This window comes from Sus scrofa, chromosome 6, assembly GCF_054392235.1.
Source record: "Sus scrofa isolate SSC_HxYL_T2T_F1_AM1 chromosome 6, Sscrofa_HxYL_maternal_Yorkshire_Landrace_v2.0, whole genome shotgun sequence".
In the NCBI taxonomy this organism is placed as follows: Eukaryota; Metazoa; Chordata; class Mammalia; order Artiodactyla; family Suidae; genus Sus; species Sus scrofa.
Window position 1 is genome coordinate 7,285,598 of NC_139388.1, and position 19,751 is coordinate 7,305,348.

Below are 19,751 nucleotides of genomic sequence, written 5' to 3' on the forward strand. Positions count from 1 at the left end.
AGGGGTGGGGGGACGGAAACAGCACAGCCGCTGGTCTGTGCGGGTGAGGCCAGGAAATGTGTGAGAAACGGGTGGGCACTGTTACCATAAAAAAAAATCGGTCAGAAGCCTGCCTTCTTTGGCTGATCTGAAAGAGGCCAACGGCACGTAAAGTACTGCAGCTAAATAGCTGGGTCTCAGGTAGGTTCCAGGCCGGGCAGGTTCACCCAGACGGTTAGCAAACATCAGGCATCTGGGACCTAACGAATGCGTGTTTGCAGCTGCTATTAAATGAGGAAAATGGTATTTCTAAAGTATTAAAAAATAATCAGACTGTTTAAACATTTCTCAAGTTCTTGTTTAATCTCCTCCTTTGCTTAGGAATGTGTTTCCTCCATTCAGATGGGCAGCTGAGGTCTCGGTTTTCTCAAAGTGCCATCTAATGAGGGGGCTGACATGCACATTCCTGGGCCACCCACACCGGCTGAATTCCAACACCCCAGGATGGGTCCTGGCACCTGCATTTTCTAACTGGAGCACACACACGCACCCCACATGCCTACGTGTAGGGCAAGCGCCCAGCAGGAGAAATGATCAGGTTTATGATAAAAAGAAAGGCAGAAATTTAAAGAATATGTTATGTTCCAAGTTAGAAAAAAATTTTACAAAGTGGAAAACGGGACCTAAGGCTCCCAGACCACAGCAAGAGCAAGGACCACGTCTGTGCATAAATCACTCAAGTGAGAGTCATCTTTCTCTTTCAAAAAATGGTCCATAGAAAACAACAGGGAAGCAGTGATTTCTCGAGGAATCCAGAAGGATCTATGATCATGTCTCAAAGTACAGGGCCTTTCGCAAAGTTTGGAAGGGTTTTGTGTGTTTCGTTCAGCATGAGAGAGAATCACGAGAAGCCAATCAACAACCCCACTTTCATAAAGGAGGAAGGTGATGCACTGACAGCCCAGGGGTCTGCCCAGGATGACATGGGCAGGGGCTCATCTAAGACCATAGCTCAGGCCTCTTCTTTTCTCCAAGCGCCTTGCCAGCCCCTGGCCCTGACTGAGAGGAGGCAGCTTCTAACCTTTCCAAATGAAATCAAACCACAGTGCCAGGTGGATCATCAACCCCGTTTCGGATGCAGATCCCTGATGGCGACCTGCCAGCATCCCATCCCACCAGCTGCCCTGGTCTCTGTCCCAGCTCATGGCAACTCTCAGGCCATCAACTATCCCAGCTACCGACAATTTAATAAAAACCAGGCTGCTTCAATGTTTTCAGAGCAACAGCCAAGACCAAAATGAGCAGTGTAATTAAAATGGGTCTTACCTGATTTGATGCCTTTAATGGGGTAAGTGGCGTGAGCGAGAAAGTTGGGATCGCTGAAAATATCTTCCTCATAAACCACGAAGCGCAGAAATGCGAGGTTGGGGTCATAAATTTCAAATGTCACCTTCTCCTGCGTTGGAGCCCAAACAGGGCTTAGGCCATTGTCATCTGGAAGGAGAGGCAAGCACCTTGAGAAGCCCCATTCATCCTGCCCCCTCTTGGTCAAACCATGCTCCATCCATCGGCTGTGAATCCCCTTAGCAACCAAGTAAATTCACATCTAGGCCAAGATCTAAGAAGGTACTTTTCCCCAGGGGCATCACAGGCCTGCTTCTCAGCAAGCAGAGGGGAGGAGGCCACCTCCCCGGTAGATCTCGCATCTCAACTCTGGGATGTGGGAGGCATGGGAGCTGGAGGCCAGAGCAGCAACAGGTGGGTTTGGAAGAGAGAAAAGGAGAAGAGGGGAGAGCCACGGCCCTCGTCTGCTGAGGGCGATGGGTCAGGCTCTCTGAAGCGGGAGTGGGTTCTGGAGTTCTCAGGGGAGAACCAATCTGAGCGAGCCTGGGAACTAGTTAACTTTCCCCTCCCACAAAGACGAGTCTCACGGCTCAGGACGGGAGTTGTTCAGGGGGCTACCTTGCACCAGAGGCAGGGAGCCAGGCCTTCAAAGGCTGGCAATTCACGGTTCCTTCCCGGCTTCAAATGGCAGAAGAGCCTTTCTCAGGGCCTCCCTGCCTCCATGGGAGAGGATGACTCCGGCCAGGCTGCAGCCTCTGGCTCAGGTCAGCTCCATCCTCTCTGGGCCCTGGACCAGCAGGTGAGGGCGGCTGTGTCATGAGGCAGGGAGCCAGAGCCTGGGCGGGGCCTCCCGCCGTGCGTTACTGGCTGAGAAGCAGAGCAGAGGGTCCGAGTTCAACTCTAAAACGCGGCCCTTGCTCTCCCTCCCTGAGCTGCCCGCGGCAGGCAAGAGGGATGGAGGGCGAGGCTGGACGGCACAAGCGCGGTCCAAACTCCCCAGCGCCCAGCATCGCCTGCAGCTGAGGAGAAGGAAGGACCCAGGCAACTTACTCACAACTGTTGTTTTGAACTTGTTGTTGTCATACTCGGCTCCGCATATTTCCACCTCCACAAAGGGACACACAATACTTCGGCCAGTTTTGGGGAGATGGCGAGCCCCGAGGACCTAGGAAGCCAAAAGCAAGTATAGGAGTTCTCCATCCTGAGCAGAGCTGACGGGTGGGTCCGCATTTCCTCACTGGACCTGCTCCTGCACCGGACACCCCCCCCCCCCAGCTTCCCTGCTGGGGATGAAGAATGGGGTGGGGAGGCAGCGAGGATCCCACAGCTGCTAAGGATGAGCCAGGATCCAAGCCCCAGCCCTCAACCTCGGCAGGGGGGGCCTCGCCTACACACGAATGCACACACCAAGGCCAGGTGGGCAGCTGGAGGGACAAGAGTTGAGTCACCCAGTCTCCCAGCCAGCTGCTCTCAGGAAAGGATGGAGGACAGACAATGTGGAAAACCTTTTGGTAGGTGACCTTTTTAAAAATCTTTTTAGGGCCACGCCCACAGCACATGGAGGTTCCCAGGCTAGGGGGCAAATTGGAGCTGAAGCCACTGGCCTTCATCACAGCCACAGCAATATGGGATCCGAGCCACATCTGCCATTTACACCAAAGCTCACAGCAATGCCGGATCCTTAACCCACTAAGCGAGGCCAGGGATCAAACCCGAGTCTTCATGGATGCTAGTTGGGTCTGTTAACGGCAGAGCCATGATGGGAACGCCTGAACTTTTTTTTTTTTATTAAAAAAAAAAAAGAGTTTCCGTTGTGGCTCAGTGGTAACAAACCCAAATAGTATCCGTGAGGATTTGGGTTCCATCTCTATGGGTTAAGGATCCAGCATTGCTGTGAGCTGTGGCGTAGGTTGCAAGCTTGGCTCAGGATGTTGTAGCTGTGGCTGGCAGCTGTACCTCCGATTAGACCCCTAGCCTGGGAACCTCCATATGCCACGAGTGCGGCTCTAAAAAGACAAAAAAAAAAAAGAACTTTGGTTCCATGTGCTTCAATTTCTCTCCCTTAATCTTATGAGAAATGCAGTTCATTTCCTGACCTTGAAGTTTTCAAAACAGGAGCATAGAAAAACTCTTACAAAAAGAGATAGCCCACTCTCTGAAAGTTGAATGAACTGTAAAAAAAAAAAAAAAAAAAACTTTCTCCCCCAAAACTGGCCCTCTTGGGGATAAGCTCTCTGCTCCATGGAGAACAAAGAGCCACTGCCCACGTGTCCTATTTGCCTCCTTTTCCGGCCAGAGGCTGACCTCACAGGGACCTCGGACCCTGCTGAAGCCGGCAAGACACGGATGCATAAATTCACGTCTCCTCCAGCAAGGGGAGATGATCGAGATGAAGTGGGAAGACGCCCACCCCCTTCCCTCCTCCCCCCGAGACCCCGGGCCGCACGGTCGCTAAGATCCTAAGGAGTCCTCCACGACGCTGACGGTTTAGACAAGGAGACTGCGCCCCAGGCACTGGCCGTCCCGACCCCACGCCGCCCGGCTCCCTGGCCTGGGCAGGAGAGCGGGCCTTACCTTGACCGTCAGAGTCATCAGGATCTTCCTCTGGGACTCGGGCGGCATGGGGTCGTACTTCTCGGCCCTCATGCTCTCGGGCTGCAGGACGTAACCCGTCCGTCCGTTGAGGGAAAACAGAGCGTGGTTCATCTGCATGTACTTATCTGGGAAGCAAAGGCAACGCTGCTGAAACTCAGGCATGAGAAGGGGCCCGCAGGGGCCGGGAAGGGTGGTTCATACCTTTTGCCAAAAATAACTGGAGGCAGCTATTAAAATAGGCAGCAGACCCGAATACATGGGTTTAAAAAAATTCATCAAAAACTCATGTTACTGAAAGAAGACACGGAATTTTGTAAAAAGTCGCAGACAAGGAGACACCATTCCAAGTATGACCCAACAATCCAGAACCTACGGAAGCTAAAAATGACCACAGAGGAGGGAAGTTCCATAAATGTTGATATCCTGAAGTTATTTAAACTCAAATGACAGGCACATTTATACATGTACATTTAACCTATAAAAGATCTGAGAAATGCGTGCTGTGAATACCGACACCCCCTTAGAAAAACTGGGTAAGAAGCATGAGTGGAGTCTGCAGAAAACAAAATGCAAATGCTTCTTAAATGTACCAAAAAACTGGTTAAACTGTTACTCACGGTGAGAGATTCCCACTAAGGGAGGCTCAGACTACAACGTAAGGTCACTTTTCACCCATCAAAGAGTAAAAAGTTTGCTGCAACTGTGTTGGAAAAGTTAGCCAGACATGTTACAACCGTATCTGCCCTCCCGCCCACAGCCCCTGCGGAGGGCGCTGGGCAAGGGTCTTAGGATGGACGCTGCTGGATCCAGGTGTCCAGGGCTTTCCCTCACGGCCAAGTCAATCAAAGCTGTCGGATCCACCCTGCACTGGGGAGAATTCTGCCCGGAGATGTACTCCCACTTCTACAATGATGCTCACGTAGGTAACAGGGGGCGGTGCCGTCTATTATAACAGCAAATGAAGAGAAATAAAAGGGCCTCGGCAGCGATCAGCTGACTACACGGTGGTTCCGTGCAGTGGACTCCTACGCAGATGTGAAAACAACAGCGAGGAGACGACTGAGCTCCCCCCAGAGAGGCTTCCAGAACAAGCACAGTGCAAGGACCTGTGATTAACGCTGTTAGCATAAGGAAGTCTTGCATGTTGGCTTTTTCCAGCATGACTATCTCTGCACGAGAGCCTGAGCATGAAGCTCTCAGAAAGGGATGAACAGAAGAGGAGAGGGGGCCCCAAGACAGCCACTGAAGGAACACCAGGATGCAGCTATGCCTGAGGCTGAGCGTCAACTCCTAGGCTTTAAAATGACGTGAGCTGGTGCATTTCCTTTTTCTCTCAAGCCAGTTTGACTCCACGTCTGTCGCTGGCCATCATGGACCGCCCCCCCCCCCCAGACACAAGTAAGTGCCCGCTGTGCCCAGTGGTCCGCTTCATCACTCTGATCAACGGATGAGCCTTGAGCTGGTATCCTGGCCACACTCAACTCCGCTTTACCTGCGGTCTGGAAATTGAGTGCCACCATCTGGGAGCCACACAGCCAGAGGCGGAAGGGGTCGTAGTTGGAGGAGTCAACCCGCTGTCCCTTGGGGTAGATGCGGGTCAGAGCCTTTTGATTGTATTTGAGGAGGTCATTGGGTTTCTGTCTGGTGACGCTGTCAGCCTTCGTTTCCACAAAGGAGCGGATTTCTCGGAAGTCGGGGTTTTCTGCACACAAAGAGGAAGTCACCATTTGTTCTGTGTCTTATGCAATTTCTATATGCTTGATACACTGGTTAGATGCTTGGGTTGGAAAATGGAACCAGGAATTGCTCTCGGATAAGATACTCAAGTGGTTATGACAACAGTGACAAAATTGGTTCTGCTATGGGCTCCTGCCCTTGGAGGGTCCTCAATTTTAAATGGAATCCCAAGAGTTCCTGCTGTGGCTCAGTTAGTGAACCCAACTAGTATCCAAGAGGACATGGGTTCGATTCTGGCCTTGCTCAGTGGGTCAGGGATGTGGCGTGGCCATGAGCTGTGGTGTAGGTCACAGACGTGGCTCGGATACTGTGTTACTGTGACTGTGGTGTAGGCTGGCAGCTATAGGTCTGATTCAAGCTCTAGCCTGGGAACCTCCATATGCCATGGGTGCGGCCCTAAAGAGGGGAAAAAAAAAAAAAAAAGGGAGCCCAGGGTTCCCATAGCCTTTTAGTCTAGGATTATGGTCATTTACTTTTTGTTTAAAACAACCCACAGCCTTGGACAAGAAACCACCAAAGCGGCACAGTTCTAGAGGACGGGGGAGGGGGACCTAAGGAATGAAAGATGTGTCAGTGGACGTGACTTCCTCGTCACCAGACACAAGGTGAGTAAACCCTGCATCTGGGGAGGGAAAGCCAACGGCCACAGCAGGGGATGTGAGGGCAGAGAGGATGCCTGCGTGGCTCAGGGGACAAAGAAGGGGAGGAGGCGTGTGGAACACGAGGCAAGCCTTTGCTCGTGCGGAGCTCTGCTCCTCACGTCAGCCGTGGTGGGACGGCTCGTGAACACACGGAACCTGCCCAGGGCCGGTCTGGCACTTGGACATCTTTCCCTGCGTCTGGGCGACCCAGAGACCAGCCTCCCAGTGACCACGAGCCCTGGGGTTCAGTACTGCTCCTCTGGTCCTGTGCCCTGGAATCTCAGATGCCTGCGATCCGAGACAGGAGCTGCTCGAAAGGGGCAAGAAAAGATGAACGGGACCATTTATTAGATCAAAGAACTTGCTCCTTGGCAGAATGCGGTCAACGATCCATTTCTGAACCTTTCTGCAGGAGGCTGAAGAACGGTCCCAAACCCACCCGGGTCCTGGTCTCTGGAACCTGTGACCGTGTTCCTTATGTGGCAGAGAGACTTTGCTGACTAAGGTGACGGGCTTGAGATGGAGACGTAGGCATTGGAGTGGCATGGCCACAAGCCAAGGAACGCTAGTGCCACCAAGCCTATGTGCAATGGAGAATTACACCCATAAAAAGAGTGAAATAATAGCATTTGCAGCAACATGGATGGGCCTAGAAATTACCACACTAAGTGAAACTACTCAGACAGTGAGACACAAACATCATCATAAGCTATCACTGGTGTGTGCAATCTAAAAAAAAGGATACAGGAGTTCCCGTCGTGGCTGAGCGGTTAATGAAGCTGACTAGCATCCATGAGGACGGAGGTTGGATCCCTGGCGTTGCCAGGAGCTGTGGTGTAGGCCGGCAGCTACAGCTCCGATTCGACCCCTAGCCTGGGAACCTCCAGGTGCTGCAGGCGTGGCCCTAAAAAGCAAAAGAAAGAAAGAAAAGATACAAATGGACTTATTTGCTGAACAGAAACAGACTCGCAGAGGTTGAAAAACTTAGGGTTACCAGGTAGGGGAGGCGGACGGGGGTTGGGCCTGGAAGTGTTCTAAAATGAGGTTGTGTTGATACAAATACAATAAAATTCACCGAATTATTTTTTAAAAGGAAAAAAAAAAAAAATAGCCGAAGAGGCAAGGAACAGACCCTCCTCCCTGGAGAACGTGAGGCCCTGCTGACACTTTGCCTTGCTCAGGGAGCCTGATTTTGGACCAGGAGGGAGTAAATACATGTGCTTTCAGCCACCACGTTTGTAGCAACTTGTCACAGCAGCAGGAAAACGACTCCACCTTTGAAGAGGCTTTTCCTGCTGAAGGTAACAGAAGCGCCTGTTTGCCCAGGACCCTGGCCCTGAGCACAGACCCAGGAGGCTCTCACTGTGCCCTCGGGACGTGTGGGAAGCGTTCTCACTGTGCCCTCTGACACCAGACGCCAGAGGCATGGAGGGCTTTCACCAGGTCCAGAGGCAGAGTCACGGGGGACGGTACCTAAGTTGTCCTTGGTCTTGCTGGTGGGTTTGCAGTAGACGACCAGGTCCGAGAGCTCAATGGCGATGGACTGGTTCTTCTCCCAGTACCTCATGTTGTTCTCCTGCGTGGAGCCAACCAGCATTAGCTTCATGCCACCGCTGCAGCACCCCCGCCGCGGTGTCCTCCGGTCCCCTCTCCCGCCTCCGCCCCTCGCGCATGCTCAGACCTTTCATGCCCTGGACCGCGCTCCTTGCTGCTGCCCCTCCCCCCCCTTCCTGGAACTGCGGAAAGTCTCCCCCGAGCTGCCTCGGCCTGGGATCCGGGATCGGTTCTAGCCACAGCTCTTGAGAAGAGAGGGGAATGAGGGCTCTTCTCTGTCACACCCCTCCCTCCATAACCCTCGGATCCAGGCCTCCTGCCCCCCGACCCCCAAGCTGTTACATCAGGCTCTAGCGCCCGAGCTAGACGCTCTCCAGACCAGGGCGTCCTCGTCCTCACTCCCTCCCCTGCTCTTCAGGAGCCGGTCACATGCCGCAGGCCTGGGAGTTGCATTCTCCGTCGGGGGCCCCACAGTCCAATCCGTCTTCAATAAGCGTGGGCGCTCACGTCACTCCAAACCAGGCCGCCCTCTCAGGCCACACCCAACCCACTCATCCTCCCACCGGCCAAGGGGTCAGGGGACACTGGAGAGAAGACCCCACGCAGATGGTGACATTCACCATGGGGGGTGGGAGGGGCGCTTGGCCTGGGGCATCGCTTGCTGGCGATTATCTAGGCCCCGCTTCCCTGAGAGGAAGACTTTCTCTCTTTCTACCACGGAAAGGCAGAAGAGCCTTCCCCAGGCTCCACCGAGGGCCAGCGCTGAAGCCATCAGCCTCACCCGCGTTACCACCCTGCGTCGTCCCTTGTACGTCATCAGCCTCCACTGGAGAAGACCTCTCTGAAATGCACGAGTTCCCCATCCCGGGTCCCTCTGAGAACCACAGCAAGGACCTCCTGGCTCCTTGCCCTGCAGCAGCCCTGTCCTCCCCCCTCCTCTGCAGGGCCATCAGAGCCTCTCTCCTTCTGGACGCCCCCCAAAGCACTGCTCCTCCAGGATGCCCACCAGGAGGACTCCATCCAGAACTGGGAAAGAGGTACTGCTTTCCTCAAACCTTCCCGAAGGCTCGCGCCTCAGCTCTTCTCGGCCGAGGACTGTCCTCCTTACAAAAGAAAGCGGGTGCCCTCACCTGCTTGTCTAAACCACAGGTGTGCTCGTCCTTGACCCGGGGAGGCGTGCCCGGGCCGGTCCGCTTGGCTACACCCCCTGGGGGCCCCATGCCTGGCGAGGGCAGAGGCCTCCTCATTTAATGCCCCCAGGAGCTCTGGGAGGTGAGTACTCAGGTTAGCCTCGTCACACAGCCGGGGAAACTGAGGCACAGGGAGGCTGGAGGCCGTGCCCAGTGGGCAGAGCCAGCTTTCAAACCGGCCTCAGAGGCCAACATTCATAGGTAAGATGATAAAGCCAATTAAAAAGGAATGGAGAGCGAAAGCCGAGGCGAGCAGCCTTGAAGAGCGAGGCTTAACTTCAGACACCTTCATGCAGTTGGCAGGGGAGGGCACACGCTTCAAGTGAAGTCACATTTTTCTCCAAAAAGAAACGGAGAAAACCAGGAAGCAGCAGGCCGAGGTATCAGCGCCAGGCCCCATCCCCCCAGGAGGCTTGAGTGCCCGAGAATCAACACAGCTGCTCAAGGCGTCCTCACGAGTGTTTTAGTCCTTTCTCAGCTAGAGGGGCCCAGAATCCCAGACACGAGCCCATGCTCACGGAGGGCACATGCCAGCAGGCGGTGCCACGCAGATCTTGACAACCACTCACGGGCAATGAGAACATGCCTAGAAGACGGGGATGGGCTCTTTGAAACGAACCCCAGGACAGCCCCCCTGCCCCCCCCGCCGTCGCTTCGGAGCTGTACTGCAACGGAGGCACCAGAGGGCAGTAAGAGGGGAGCAGCCTTGCTGGCCACAAGCTTGTGGTTCATCCCAAGTGACAGAAGTCATGCTGTGACAAGCCTTGCAAAGAATAAGGACCCTCGCAGTTCCCGTTGTGGCTCGGCAGAAACGAATCCGACTAGCATCTATAAGGATGCAGGTTCAATCCCTGGCCTTGCTCAGTGGGTTAAGGATCCGGCGTTGCCGTGAGCTGTGGTGTAGGTCGCAGATGCAGCTGGGATCTGGCGTGGCTGTGGCTGTGTGGTAGGCCAGTACCCACAGCTCTGACTTGACCCCCTAGCCTGGAAACCTCCATATGTCATGGGGGCAGTGGCCCTAAAAAGCGAGAAGGAAAAAAAAGAGAATAAGGACCCATACGTAAGGCTTCTGATGGGATTCCAGTACAGGGAGAGACAGCAGGCCCTGCCAGGGAGGGTGCCCAGCTGAACAGCCTTCTGCACAAAGTTGCTTAAAGAAGGATGAGTCAGGTGGCCTCTGGTGACCAAAGACTGGCCAGGATGCGAAGGCCCCCACAGCGGGCGGGGGGCAATGATCAGCCAAGTACTTGGGGTCGGGAAGGGGGAAGAAATGCATGAGCTATAAGCACAGGTCGGAAGGGTCCAAAATCAGTCCTCTGGACCAAGATCTGCCTTAGAAGCAAGTGACTGCATGGGAAACCCTAAAATTTCCTCCCAGTTCTCTGGAAGGAAGAAAGAGCAGACAGCACCTCACTCCCTCATCCAAGACATGGCAGCACGCAGGGCCCCTTGTCCTCCAGGCAGGACAGCAACGCAATTCAATAGCATCATGACCTGGGCCCCTGCCACGTGTCAGGCTCCAGAGGGAGCACTTTCCACACAGCATCTCATTTCATCCTCGCTGCATCCTGGGAGTTAGGTATTTGGCTCCTCATTACTGACAAAGAAACCAAAGTCCAACAAAGTGCGGTTACGTACCCAAGGCCCAGCCCTGCCGGGATACAAACTCCAGTCGACTTAATTCTAATCCTTACCTAGAACCTCATCCTTCTCAAAAGACCTCAAGCCAAGCACTAATGCTCCATTTTGGATAAACCCTAAAAAGCCCATTCCTGTCTCGAGTGGAAGTTCTCCCACAAGAATACAGCCTTCTAGAAGAAAAGGGCTGGATCTTGTCAATTACAGTGTCCCAGAACCCTTTCCAGTCCAGGGAGGGGAGCTCCATGAAGGCTCACTGGAAGGATCCAGGCTGCTTTAAACAATACTGAGAAACAAGACAGCCTTCAAAAGGAGGAAGGCAAAACTTGGTTAAGAGACACGGGGCCAGTGCACACGCTGAGCCTTCAAAGACCCGGCTCCCTAGGGGACTCCACTGTCCCTGCCTGTTCCTACTCTCTGAACGCCCCTCCACCTCCACCTTGAACTGGGCCTGCCCCTCCTGCGGCCCAGACCCACCCCTGCCCCGCAGAAGCCTGAGGGTACCAGGCCCACCTGAGCCCAGGTGAGCAAAAGCCTTACCTTGGTGTCTATCTTCCAGGTGATCTCCCGGATGCTCTGAAACCACTCAAAGAGCTCCTCCACCCTGTCCGTGGCAAACTCCACCGGCGGGTCGCCCTGCTTCTTGGGCTCCAAGATAAAGACGAAAGGCTTCTGGTTTTTCCCCTGGGGGGCTTTCACTTCGGGAAAGGATAACAAAAGACCCCATCAGCCTCTTGGAAGGCCACGAAGACCAGACGGGTCCACTGCCCAGGCCACTCCTCTCATGAACGCTGCCCAGCCGCCACTGCTTGTCCTCAAGGTCAGCGCTGACGGGGACGTCTACCTTGTGGCCAAGTCTTAACCCCCAGGGCCTGTGAATGTGACCTTATTTGGAGATGGGGTCTGTGGGGATCAGGATGCCACTTTTAGGGTGGACCCTAAAACTAAGAACCAGTGTCCTTTACTGGAGAAAGGAGACGACAAACTGAGGCAGAGAACCAGGGGCGGTGGCCACTGAAGATGGAGGCAGAGATTGGAGTCACCGCCTTGAGCCAAGGATCGCCGGCAGCACGAGAAGCCAGACATGGATCAGATCCTCTCTGCAGAAGAGTGCTCTCTAGCCACGAAAGTTAAGGCGACGAGGAGACCGTATCTGCCCAGTGACATCATGGGCTAAGATCTCTGGGCTCTTGGACGCCAAGATGTGCTCTGAGCAGCTCACACACATGGCATCTCAGTTACTCCTTATCACACCTTTCTGGGGGTGCTGGTCCTGTTCTGCCCAGGTCACGGGAGACTCAAGGCGAAGAAACCCACGGAAGGTCCCAGAGCTGGCAGTGGCAAAGCTGAGGCTCAAATCCGGCCTGACACCACACTCCCTCGTATAACCCTGAGCCTGCTCCTGGGCCCTGCAGACTCGGGGCGGGACACACAAAGGCCACACAGCTAAGAGCAGGAGCCTGAATGCGCGGACCCAGCTTGTCTGGTAACTCACAGGTCCTGTGGTCCCTACGGGGACTTGCTTTTCTCCCCAGTTAACTGGAACCGAGATTCCCTCGCCCACCTGCTGAGGCTAATGGACCGACCAATCGCAGGGGGCACAGGGGCCTGCTGTGGGAACGTGGGCTGCTCGGGAAGAAAGCTGCCAGGCCTTCTTGCCTAGAGGGTCTCTCCACCCCGCCTTCAGCCCCTTCATCTGGAAGGTGCCAAAGGCTCATTTAAAAGGCCCAGGAAGCCCCAGGCCCATCATAGCCCTCCCCCCACCACCGAGGCTGTGTGCTCCCTCCTGCACCAGACTCTGGGGGAGGGGGGAAGGGGGGCGCCGGGCCAGGTTTCCTGACGCCTAGCTAAGCGGCCAGGAAGCTGCAGCTGAGAGGAGCAGTGACAGGCCCAGGGTCTCAGAGCCACTGAGAGGCAGAGCTGGGCTGGGAACCAGACCCTCCCGACAATACGCTCCACTGCAGCCCAGCCAACGTCTCGCCCCCCGCCCCCACACCCCGAGAAAAGCCTGGGGCACCCAGGCAGACCCCAGAACGCGGATGATGAAGCTGGGAGCAGCATCGACGAGCGACCGTCCAGCACCTGTCATGCGCAAGCCAGACTCAGGTTCACAATTTTGCAGATATTAACAGCAGAGCCATCAAGACCTAGCACTGCACCCACTGCCCAGACTGGCACTACCCAGCCTCGGCGGCCGGGGCCAGGCTGGAAGGACCCAGGCCCAGCCACCTCCCTGCCCGGGGCCGTCCTGAGGCCAGGCCATGGGGGATTTGGGTGGGAATCTGGGCTGATGTGTGCACATACCCACATTATAGGTGTTGAGATCCAGGATTCCTCTGCAAAGAGACCCTAAGGGATTGTCTTCAATAATCTGTGAAGAAACAAGACATAACTCACGTTAGTCTTAATGGAAATAATAAAAAGATAACCAGGTTCCAAAGCACACCGTTTAGCAGAGACACTGCCTGTGGAACTGTTTAAAATGCGTTTTCATCACAGGCTGTGTCCGCGGGGAGAGAGCTAAGTAGTGAAGCACGTTGCTGACGGGGACCCGGCAGCGAGCAGGTGCGGGCAGGGCCCGCGTTTCATTTTCCAGGCTGGAACGATGGGCCCTGTGAATCCCAGAAGAGGTTTCGAAGCATTTCTGCGGCTCTGGTTTCCAAAAACATCCTTGACCTTTTCTTCTGCCATGACGACGAAATGCGCCTGTCTGGCTGCCTTTTTAAAGCCCCGCTCGAGACCCTTCGGCAGGTCCCTGTGTCCTACAGGAGCAACACCTCCGCGGGGTGATCTGGCCTTGAGGTTTTCTGGGCCCTGCTCAGCCCTGCGGCTCTTCCTCCGGCTGTGCACCTGAACCACCCCCGGGGCCAGGTGAGACGGGGAACTCCGGGTCTCAGGAAGGTGAGCAGAACTATCCCTGGCTCACACTTACCCACCTCTCCACCGGGCTCCTGCCGACTGTGTGGGTGAGGGCGGCCCGGGACAGACACAGCGAGGGGGGGTCACGACTCTGCCTCAGGCCGAGCACAATCAACAAAACTGCATTCCCGCCACACACTTTTGCGTAGGCTGTACCTCCCACCTGAATTCCCTTCTGCCGGCCTCTGGCTGTTGAACTCTAACTTGAATTCTAAGACTCAAAGCCCTTTTCCTCCATGCAGCCTTCCCAGATTGCCCCACTTCCTTAGAAGAAGGCCTAAGACTTGCCAGCCTTGGTGCTGGGCTGTCACACTGAGAGTGGCTGCCCTTCGAGCCTTCCGAGCAGGAGGCAGCAGGCAACAGACACCAGGTCTGGAATGAAGCCAGGACGACCTCAGCTCCCCTTCCACTTGGGCCGGCTTACACACACCAAGCACGTTCTCAGCGTCTGGCGGGCCAAACTCAATGTGTTTCATTTGCAAGCCGCTCTCAGCAAAGGACAAATTTCCCATTTGGCCGTTTGGCTGTTTTGACTCTGGAGGGAATTCTCCTGCATATGCAAAGCCTGCCAGCCCAGCACATCCTCATTAAAACCTGACTGTCCTGTCACAGTGCCTTTCACCCTCCACGCCTAGGGGGACAGTCCCAACTTCCCCGTCACTGCTGTCCCCTGTCCCGGAGCTCTGCGGGGCCCACAGAGTCACGCGTGTCAAATGTGTCCACTGAGATGGCCTGTGGATCCCCAAGAATGGGATCCGGGGTTCCCCCACCGTGTGCGACGGAGTCTCACCTGCTTCTCCAGCTCCTCCACATCAACGGCTGAAATGTCCTCGACGTAATTGGACGGGAAGTACTGCTGGATTCTGGTTCCGTAGTCTCCTTTCCACCTGCCGAAACACATCGTCAGAGGGCCGCGGTGGAGCAGTATTACCGCTCACCAGCTCCCAGCTGGGGAGGGGGCTGGGGGGGGCACGGGGAGGGGGTTAGTAGCCACGTGACCGGAGGAGGCGGTCATTAGCTGTGACAGCAGAGCATAACAAAGGGATCCCCTGCTTTTTTAAATCAGCTCTGAGTGCTGGGGGGGCAGGGGTCAGGTCACGTCCTCCCCTGACCATGCTCCTGGGGTTTGGTCAAAGCCACCAAAAGTCCAAAGTCTCAGTTATGTACGTGGACATCAGACACCACACAAGACAGAAGCTCTGCTCTAGAGCAGGCGCAACCCCCTTTCAGGAAGGGCTGTGAATAACGAAGGTTCTAGAAGCAAATCCAATTTCAGTTCCACTGCCAACTCCACAGGAGCTCTGTGCCTCTGACCCTCCCTCTGTAAGTGGGGCCGTCCCAGGGCCACCCGCAGAGCATTTTACTGGGACTGGACGAGTTACCATACGCTGCTGGCTTTGAATAGCGCCTTGTGCATATTCAGCCCTCAGGGGGGTGTGTTCTTGTTCTTCAGCTAAAACCGTGCCCCCCCCCCTTCTTCCCTCCTCTGTGGCAACACTGATACCTCAAAACATAGGCAATCTACGCATGCGTCTCGACTCAGCCAAACTGGCAGGGCCCGAGATGCTCCCCCAGGTCCACCGCCTGGACATGCAGGGCTCCCCGCCCAGCCCTTCCTGTGGGCTACTTCCTGTGCCAGGGGGCACTTTCCAGAATGTACCTCTGACCCCACCACAGCTTGCAAGACCTTCAAACCCAGGCCTCAACTGTTTAGCCTGCCAATCAAAACCCAGAATGCACTAACTCCAGGGACTCTCGGCCCTCAACCCCCTGCATCTCTCTGACTGGAACCAGATAGTCACTCCAGACCACCCGTGTCCCCTTCCCCTTGTGGCCCTGCCATGCCGTCCAGCTTCTAGGCCTCGGTCCCTGCTCTTCATAGCCAGCTTAAATGGCTCCTACGAAGCATTTAAGTCTCAGCTGGGGCCTTCCTCCTCCAGGGAGCCTTCCCTGACTGCCACCGAGGCCGAGTGCTCTTCTTCTGTGCTCCTGGGCATCTGTCCCCAGAGCTGCTGAAGCCGTCTGCGCCTTGTATTAACTTAGAGTTATACATCTGTCTTCCCCTCTGCGTGACACCTTTCTTGGTCTCAATCAAATCTCTACTCGGGGGCACTTAACAGAAGGTGGTGGACCTGAATAAGCAGAGTGAGGACTGGTGGCAAATACAGAATTACCACCTATGAGCCCACTTCACACTCTTTCACCTTCATTTCTCTAGACCCATCCCGGGCAAAGTCTAGCTGTATACAGGGCAATCGTACAGCCCGTTTGCCCAGAACTGAGCGCTTTACACCTGTGGTCCAGGTGTAACTATGAAAAAAGCACTTTACTCTCAAATACATCCTGATTTGAACAAAAGTTATCTGGTCCTCTAATCTGGAAGGAGGCAAAAAAAAAAAAAAAGTGGTCTGACACAGGCATCCCACAAGGTGGCACTGTTGCCACCAGGAAAAGAGCAAGAAATGAGGGCACCTGAGCAGGGCCCCAGGTTGCCCTGCAAATCCTCACCGAAGGCAGTTAACACTAGTCTCTTAACTCCTCTTGAGACAAGATCCACTGTGGATCCAGCTAAGAACTGGGTTGGAAAGAGGGGGTTCTCCTACTTAAAAACTCTGGACCTAGCACATGAAGTGAGGTAGAGTGTGGGCTCCCCAGAATTCCCGTTGTGTCTCAGCAGTTATGAACCCAACTAGTATCCATGAGGATGCGGGTTCGATCCTGGGCCTCACTCAGTGGGTTAAGGATCCAGCATTGTCATGAGCTGTGGTGTAAGTTGCAGACACGGCTCAGATCCCGAGTCAGCATGGCTGTGCCTGGCAGCCGTGGCTCCAATTTGATCCCTAGCCCGGGAACTAACACATGTTGCAGGTGTGGCCCTAAAAAAGAAAAAAAAAAAAAGAATGTGGGCTCTTGAGACAGAAGGGCTGGCTTCAACTCTCAGCCTGCGGTGTGGCCCTGGACAGGTTACTGTACTTCTCTGTGCCTCAGTGTCCTCATCTCTAAAACGCAAGTAAGAACAGAACCAACTTTATAGGGTTGTTGTGTGGATTAAACGAATTATTTCAAAGCGCTGCAGAGAGTGCTCAAGATTGCTCCATTCGAGCTGTGATTCAGATTTCTAAGTCAGGTCCAGCTATCTTGTGGGAGGAAAAGATTCCAGTTTTGTGGGGTGCCTGAGTCTCGGCCATGCTCATGGTTATCAACAAGTTACTGCACTAAGGTAGGAATCATCCCCTGAACCCACCTGCCTAGGGACCTGTGGATGGGCAGAGAATTCTTCTCAGGGGAAAAGGGAGAAGAACTAACTCAACCCTCACAGACCCAAGTGCCTTTGGCCTAAAAAATGTACCCTCTGCAGTCCAGGATGCAGCCACTGCACGGGACTAAGGACTTAAGGCACACAGGGCACAGGACTAAGCACGAGCACAAGAACTTGAATTTAAAATCACACACAGGCTTGTGTAATGGGAAGAGCCTGTGCTGCTTTGTCGCTGGACCTTGCAAAGCCTCATATGCTGCATCTATAAAGCGCGAATGATCACCAGCATAACTCAGCAGGGCTGTTACAAAGATTGGGCTAGATAATGTGTGAAAGCAGCGTAGTGTTTGGCACAGAGGAAGACCTCAATGAATAGCAGCTGCTATTAATAATTACAATAATACACAATATGATGTGATCAATGACATAGCGTTGTTATTCATGTTTCCGAAGAGAGCATGCATCAAGTCACCTTCCCAGAGAAGGTATGACAGGCCAGAGCCAGCCCAGAGCTGCACATAAAGGGGTCAGAGCTCAGCCAGCACTTGAGTCTCACCACTAAAAAGGGACAAGTCAAGTTCATCCCCTCAGCCTTACCAGCCCCCCGGCTCCTTGGAGACATTATGGATGAGGGCGCCACGGCAGAAGCTCAGCTCATCGCTTTGCTTGGCTCTGTAGTCATACAGCGCTTTCACGGTTCTCTGAGGCTTTCAGGGAAAACAAGAAGGCAAAGGTCAGGCCAGGCAACAGGAGTAGAGGGAGGCGGCTGCATTTTCGGGCGCATGTGGGTCTTCTCCACAGAGAGGGAAGCATTAGTCCAGGGTTACACTGCCATCTGCTGGTGAAAAGCTGACATCGCAAGGGAGCCGCGGCTCCATTGTACCTGGGAGTAGGGATGGGGACTGGCCAAAGTCAGAGCCTAGGGCACCTCAGAGTGACCCAGTATTGCTGGATTTCCGCAACAGAGAAACGATGTGCCCTCCTATTAAGCCAAGAGCACCACCTCAGAAATCCTCAGTGCCCATGCTGGAAGTTCAAGGTCAATGCCATCTCTGGCCATCCCTGAGCCTCACCAGTATTTTTACCTAGGCCAGGGGTCCCCTAGCTAGACTCCTGCAGGACGCTGACAGTTCTGCAAAAGTAAAAGAAAGAGTAAAAGAAACACCTCTTTCATGAGGTGCTTCTCCATGAAATTCATCAAAAGGTGCTCTCCAGGAGTTCCCACTGTGGTACAGCAGGTTAAGAATCTCCCTACGAGGAGTTCCCGGTGTGGCGCAGTGGTTAACGAATCCGACTAGGAACCAAGAGGTTGCGAGTTCGATCCCTGCCCTCGTTCAGTGGGTTGATGATCCGGCGTTGCCGTGAGCTGTGGTGTAGGTTGCAGACTTGGCTCTGGCGTAGGCCAGCGGCTACAGCTCTGATTCGACCCCTAGCCTGGGAACCTCCATATGCCGTGGGAGCGGCCCAAAGAAATAGCAAAAAAAGAAAGAAAAAAATCTGCCTACAGCAGCTTGGGGTTTTCTATGGAGGTGTGAGTTTGATCCCCAGCCCTTCGCAGTGGGTTAGAGGATCCGACATTGTGGCAGCTATGTATGGCTCAGATTAAATCCCTGGCCCAGGAACTTCCATGTGCCTTGAGTGCGGCCACTCAAACTACAATAAAAGCTTTTTAAAAAATGGTGTTCTCAGTACTAGGGAAAACAGACAGGACTGAGGGCCAAATGTCTCTTCAGCGAATGTGCTTTGCTGCCGGCTGCACGGCAAGCATAAATCCACGGCAATACCAACACCCACACAGCAAGCAAACACTAATGGGAAAACCTCTGAAACCGCCCACCTGTTTAGACCAGCGGCTTCCCCTTCCCTCGATCCAAGGAAATGGGAATGAGGGTTTTACAAGGAATCCCCAAAACTGCTCCTCAGAGCAGGGTCTATGGAGTCACACCTGTGGGTTCAGATCCTTGCTTTGCCCCTTCCTTGCTGGCCATGTAATCTTGAGGCTCTCCCAGCCTTAGTTTCCCCATGTGTGAAATGGGAATTAAGACTTTACACATGTCTCGCGGTCACTGAGACTATTAAATGAGATAATATAAGGACAACATTGAAAATAATTAGCATTTCCTAAGTGATTACTACAGTCAAAACCCTGTTTTAGGCCTTTTATTTATAGTACCTCCTTTCATTTTTCACAACAGGTAGGTAGAGGTAATATTATGCCCATTTTACAGAGGAGCAAACCGAGGTTTGGAGAGATGAAGTATCTGTGCCCAAAGTCAACCAAGTGGTAAGTGGCTGAGCTGAGGAAGAATCCATTAACCTGAGTTATTGCCATTGTCCACAGTGGTCCCTAAGAAGCAATGTTGCTACAGGAACCTCCAACCAGGGGATATTCGGAGCTTTTGCCCTCGACTCTCTGACCTGCAAAGAGAGCCGGCTCCACCTCTGCAACCTGCTTCAAGGGTGGACTTGAGGACCAGAGCCGCATCTTTCCCCATGAAACCGGCAGCGGGGATGCCAGATAACAGCTTCCACAAGGAGCAGATCTCCAGCTGACGGATGGCAGGACTGGTCCTCATGTCAGGTGCCTCCTGAACAAGTGAAATAAGCCACCCACGCCTTCCTCACCAAGTCTTCAGCCTCCGTGCACCTCAGTTTCCTCATCTGTACAATGGGCACAAAAATGGTGCCTAACGCCTGGGGCTGCTGTGAGGACTGATGACCCAGGACGTGCTTAGAACGGTGCTCACTAGAGGGTCCTCCGTGCGTGTGGTATCTGTTATCACTGCTATTATCACTCCAGTTCTAAGAACTCCTCCAAGGGACCGAAAACGGAAGACACACAGCCTCACACATGAAGAAACCCATGTTCGTGTTACCTAGAAGAGCCTAATGGCC

General features: G+C 54.0%; 1 protein-coding gene across 1 annotated transcript in view; it reads right to left on the reverse strand.

Annotated features, from left to right (window-relative positions):
* PLCG2 (phospholipase C gamma 2) overlaps nucleotides 1-19,751 on the reverse strand; it is a 165,595-nt gene that overhangs the window by 27,851 nt on the left and 117,993 nt on the right. Inside the window, exons 22-30 of the mRNA XM_021093743.2 lie at nucleotides 17,454-17,563; nucleotides 14,388-14,484; nucleotides 12,983-13,049; nucleotides 11,219-11,376; nucleotides 7,770-7,872; nucleotides 5,411-5,620; nucleotides 3,898-4,043; nucleotides 2,374-2,488; nucleotides 1,306-1,473 (exon numbers count right to left, since the gene is read on the reverse strand). Coding sequence (XP_020949402.2) covers nucleotides 1,306-1,473; nucleotides 2,374-2,488; nucleotides 3,898-4,043; nucleotides 5,411-5,620; nucleotides 7,770-7,872; nucleotides 11,219-11,376; nucleotides 12,983-13,049; nucleotides 14,388-14,484; nucleotides 17,454-17,563 — 1,174 coding nt within the window. The remainder of the gene's footprint in view (nucleotides 1-1,305; nucleotides 1,474-2,373; nucleotides 2,489-3,897; nucleotides 4,044-5,410; nucleotides 5,621-7,769; nucleotides 7,873-11,218; nucleotides 11,377-12,982; nucleotides 13,050-14,387; nucleotides 14,485-17,453; nucleotides 17,564-19,751) is intronic.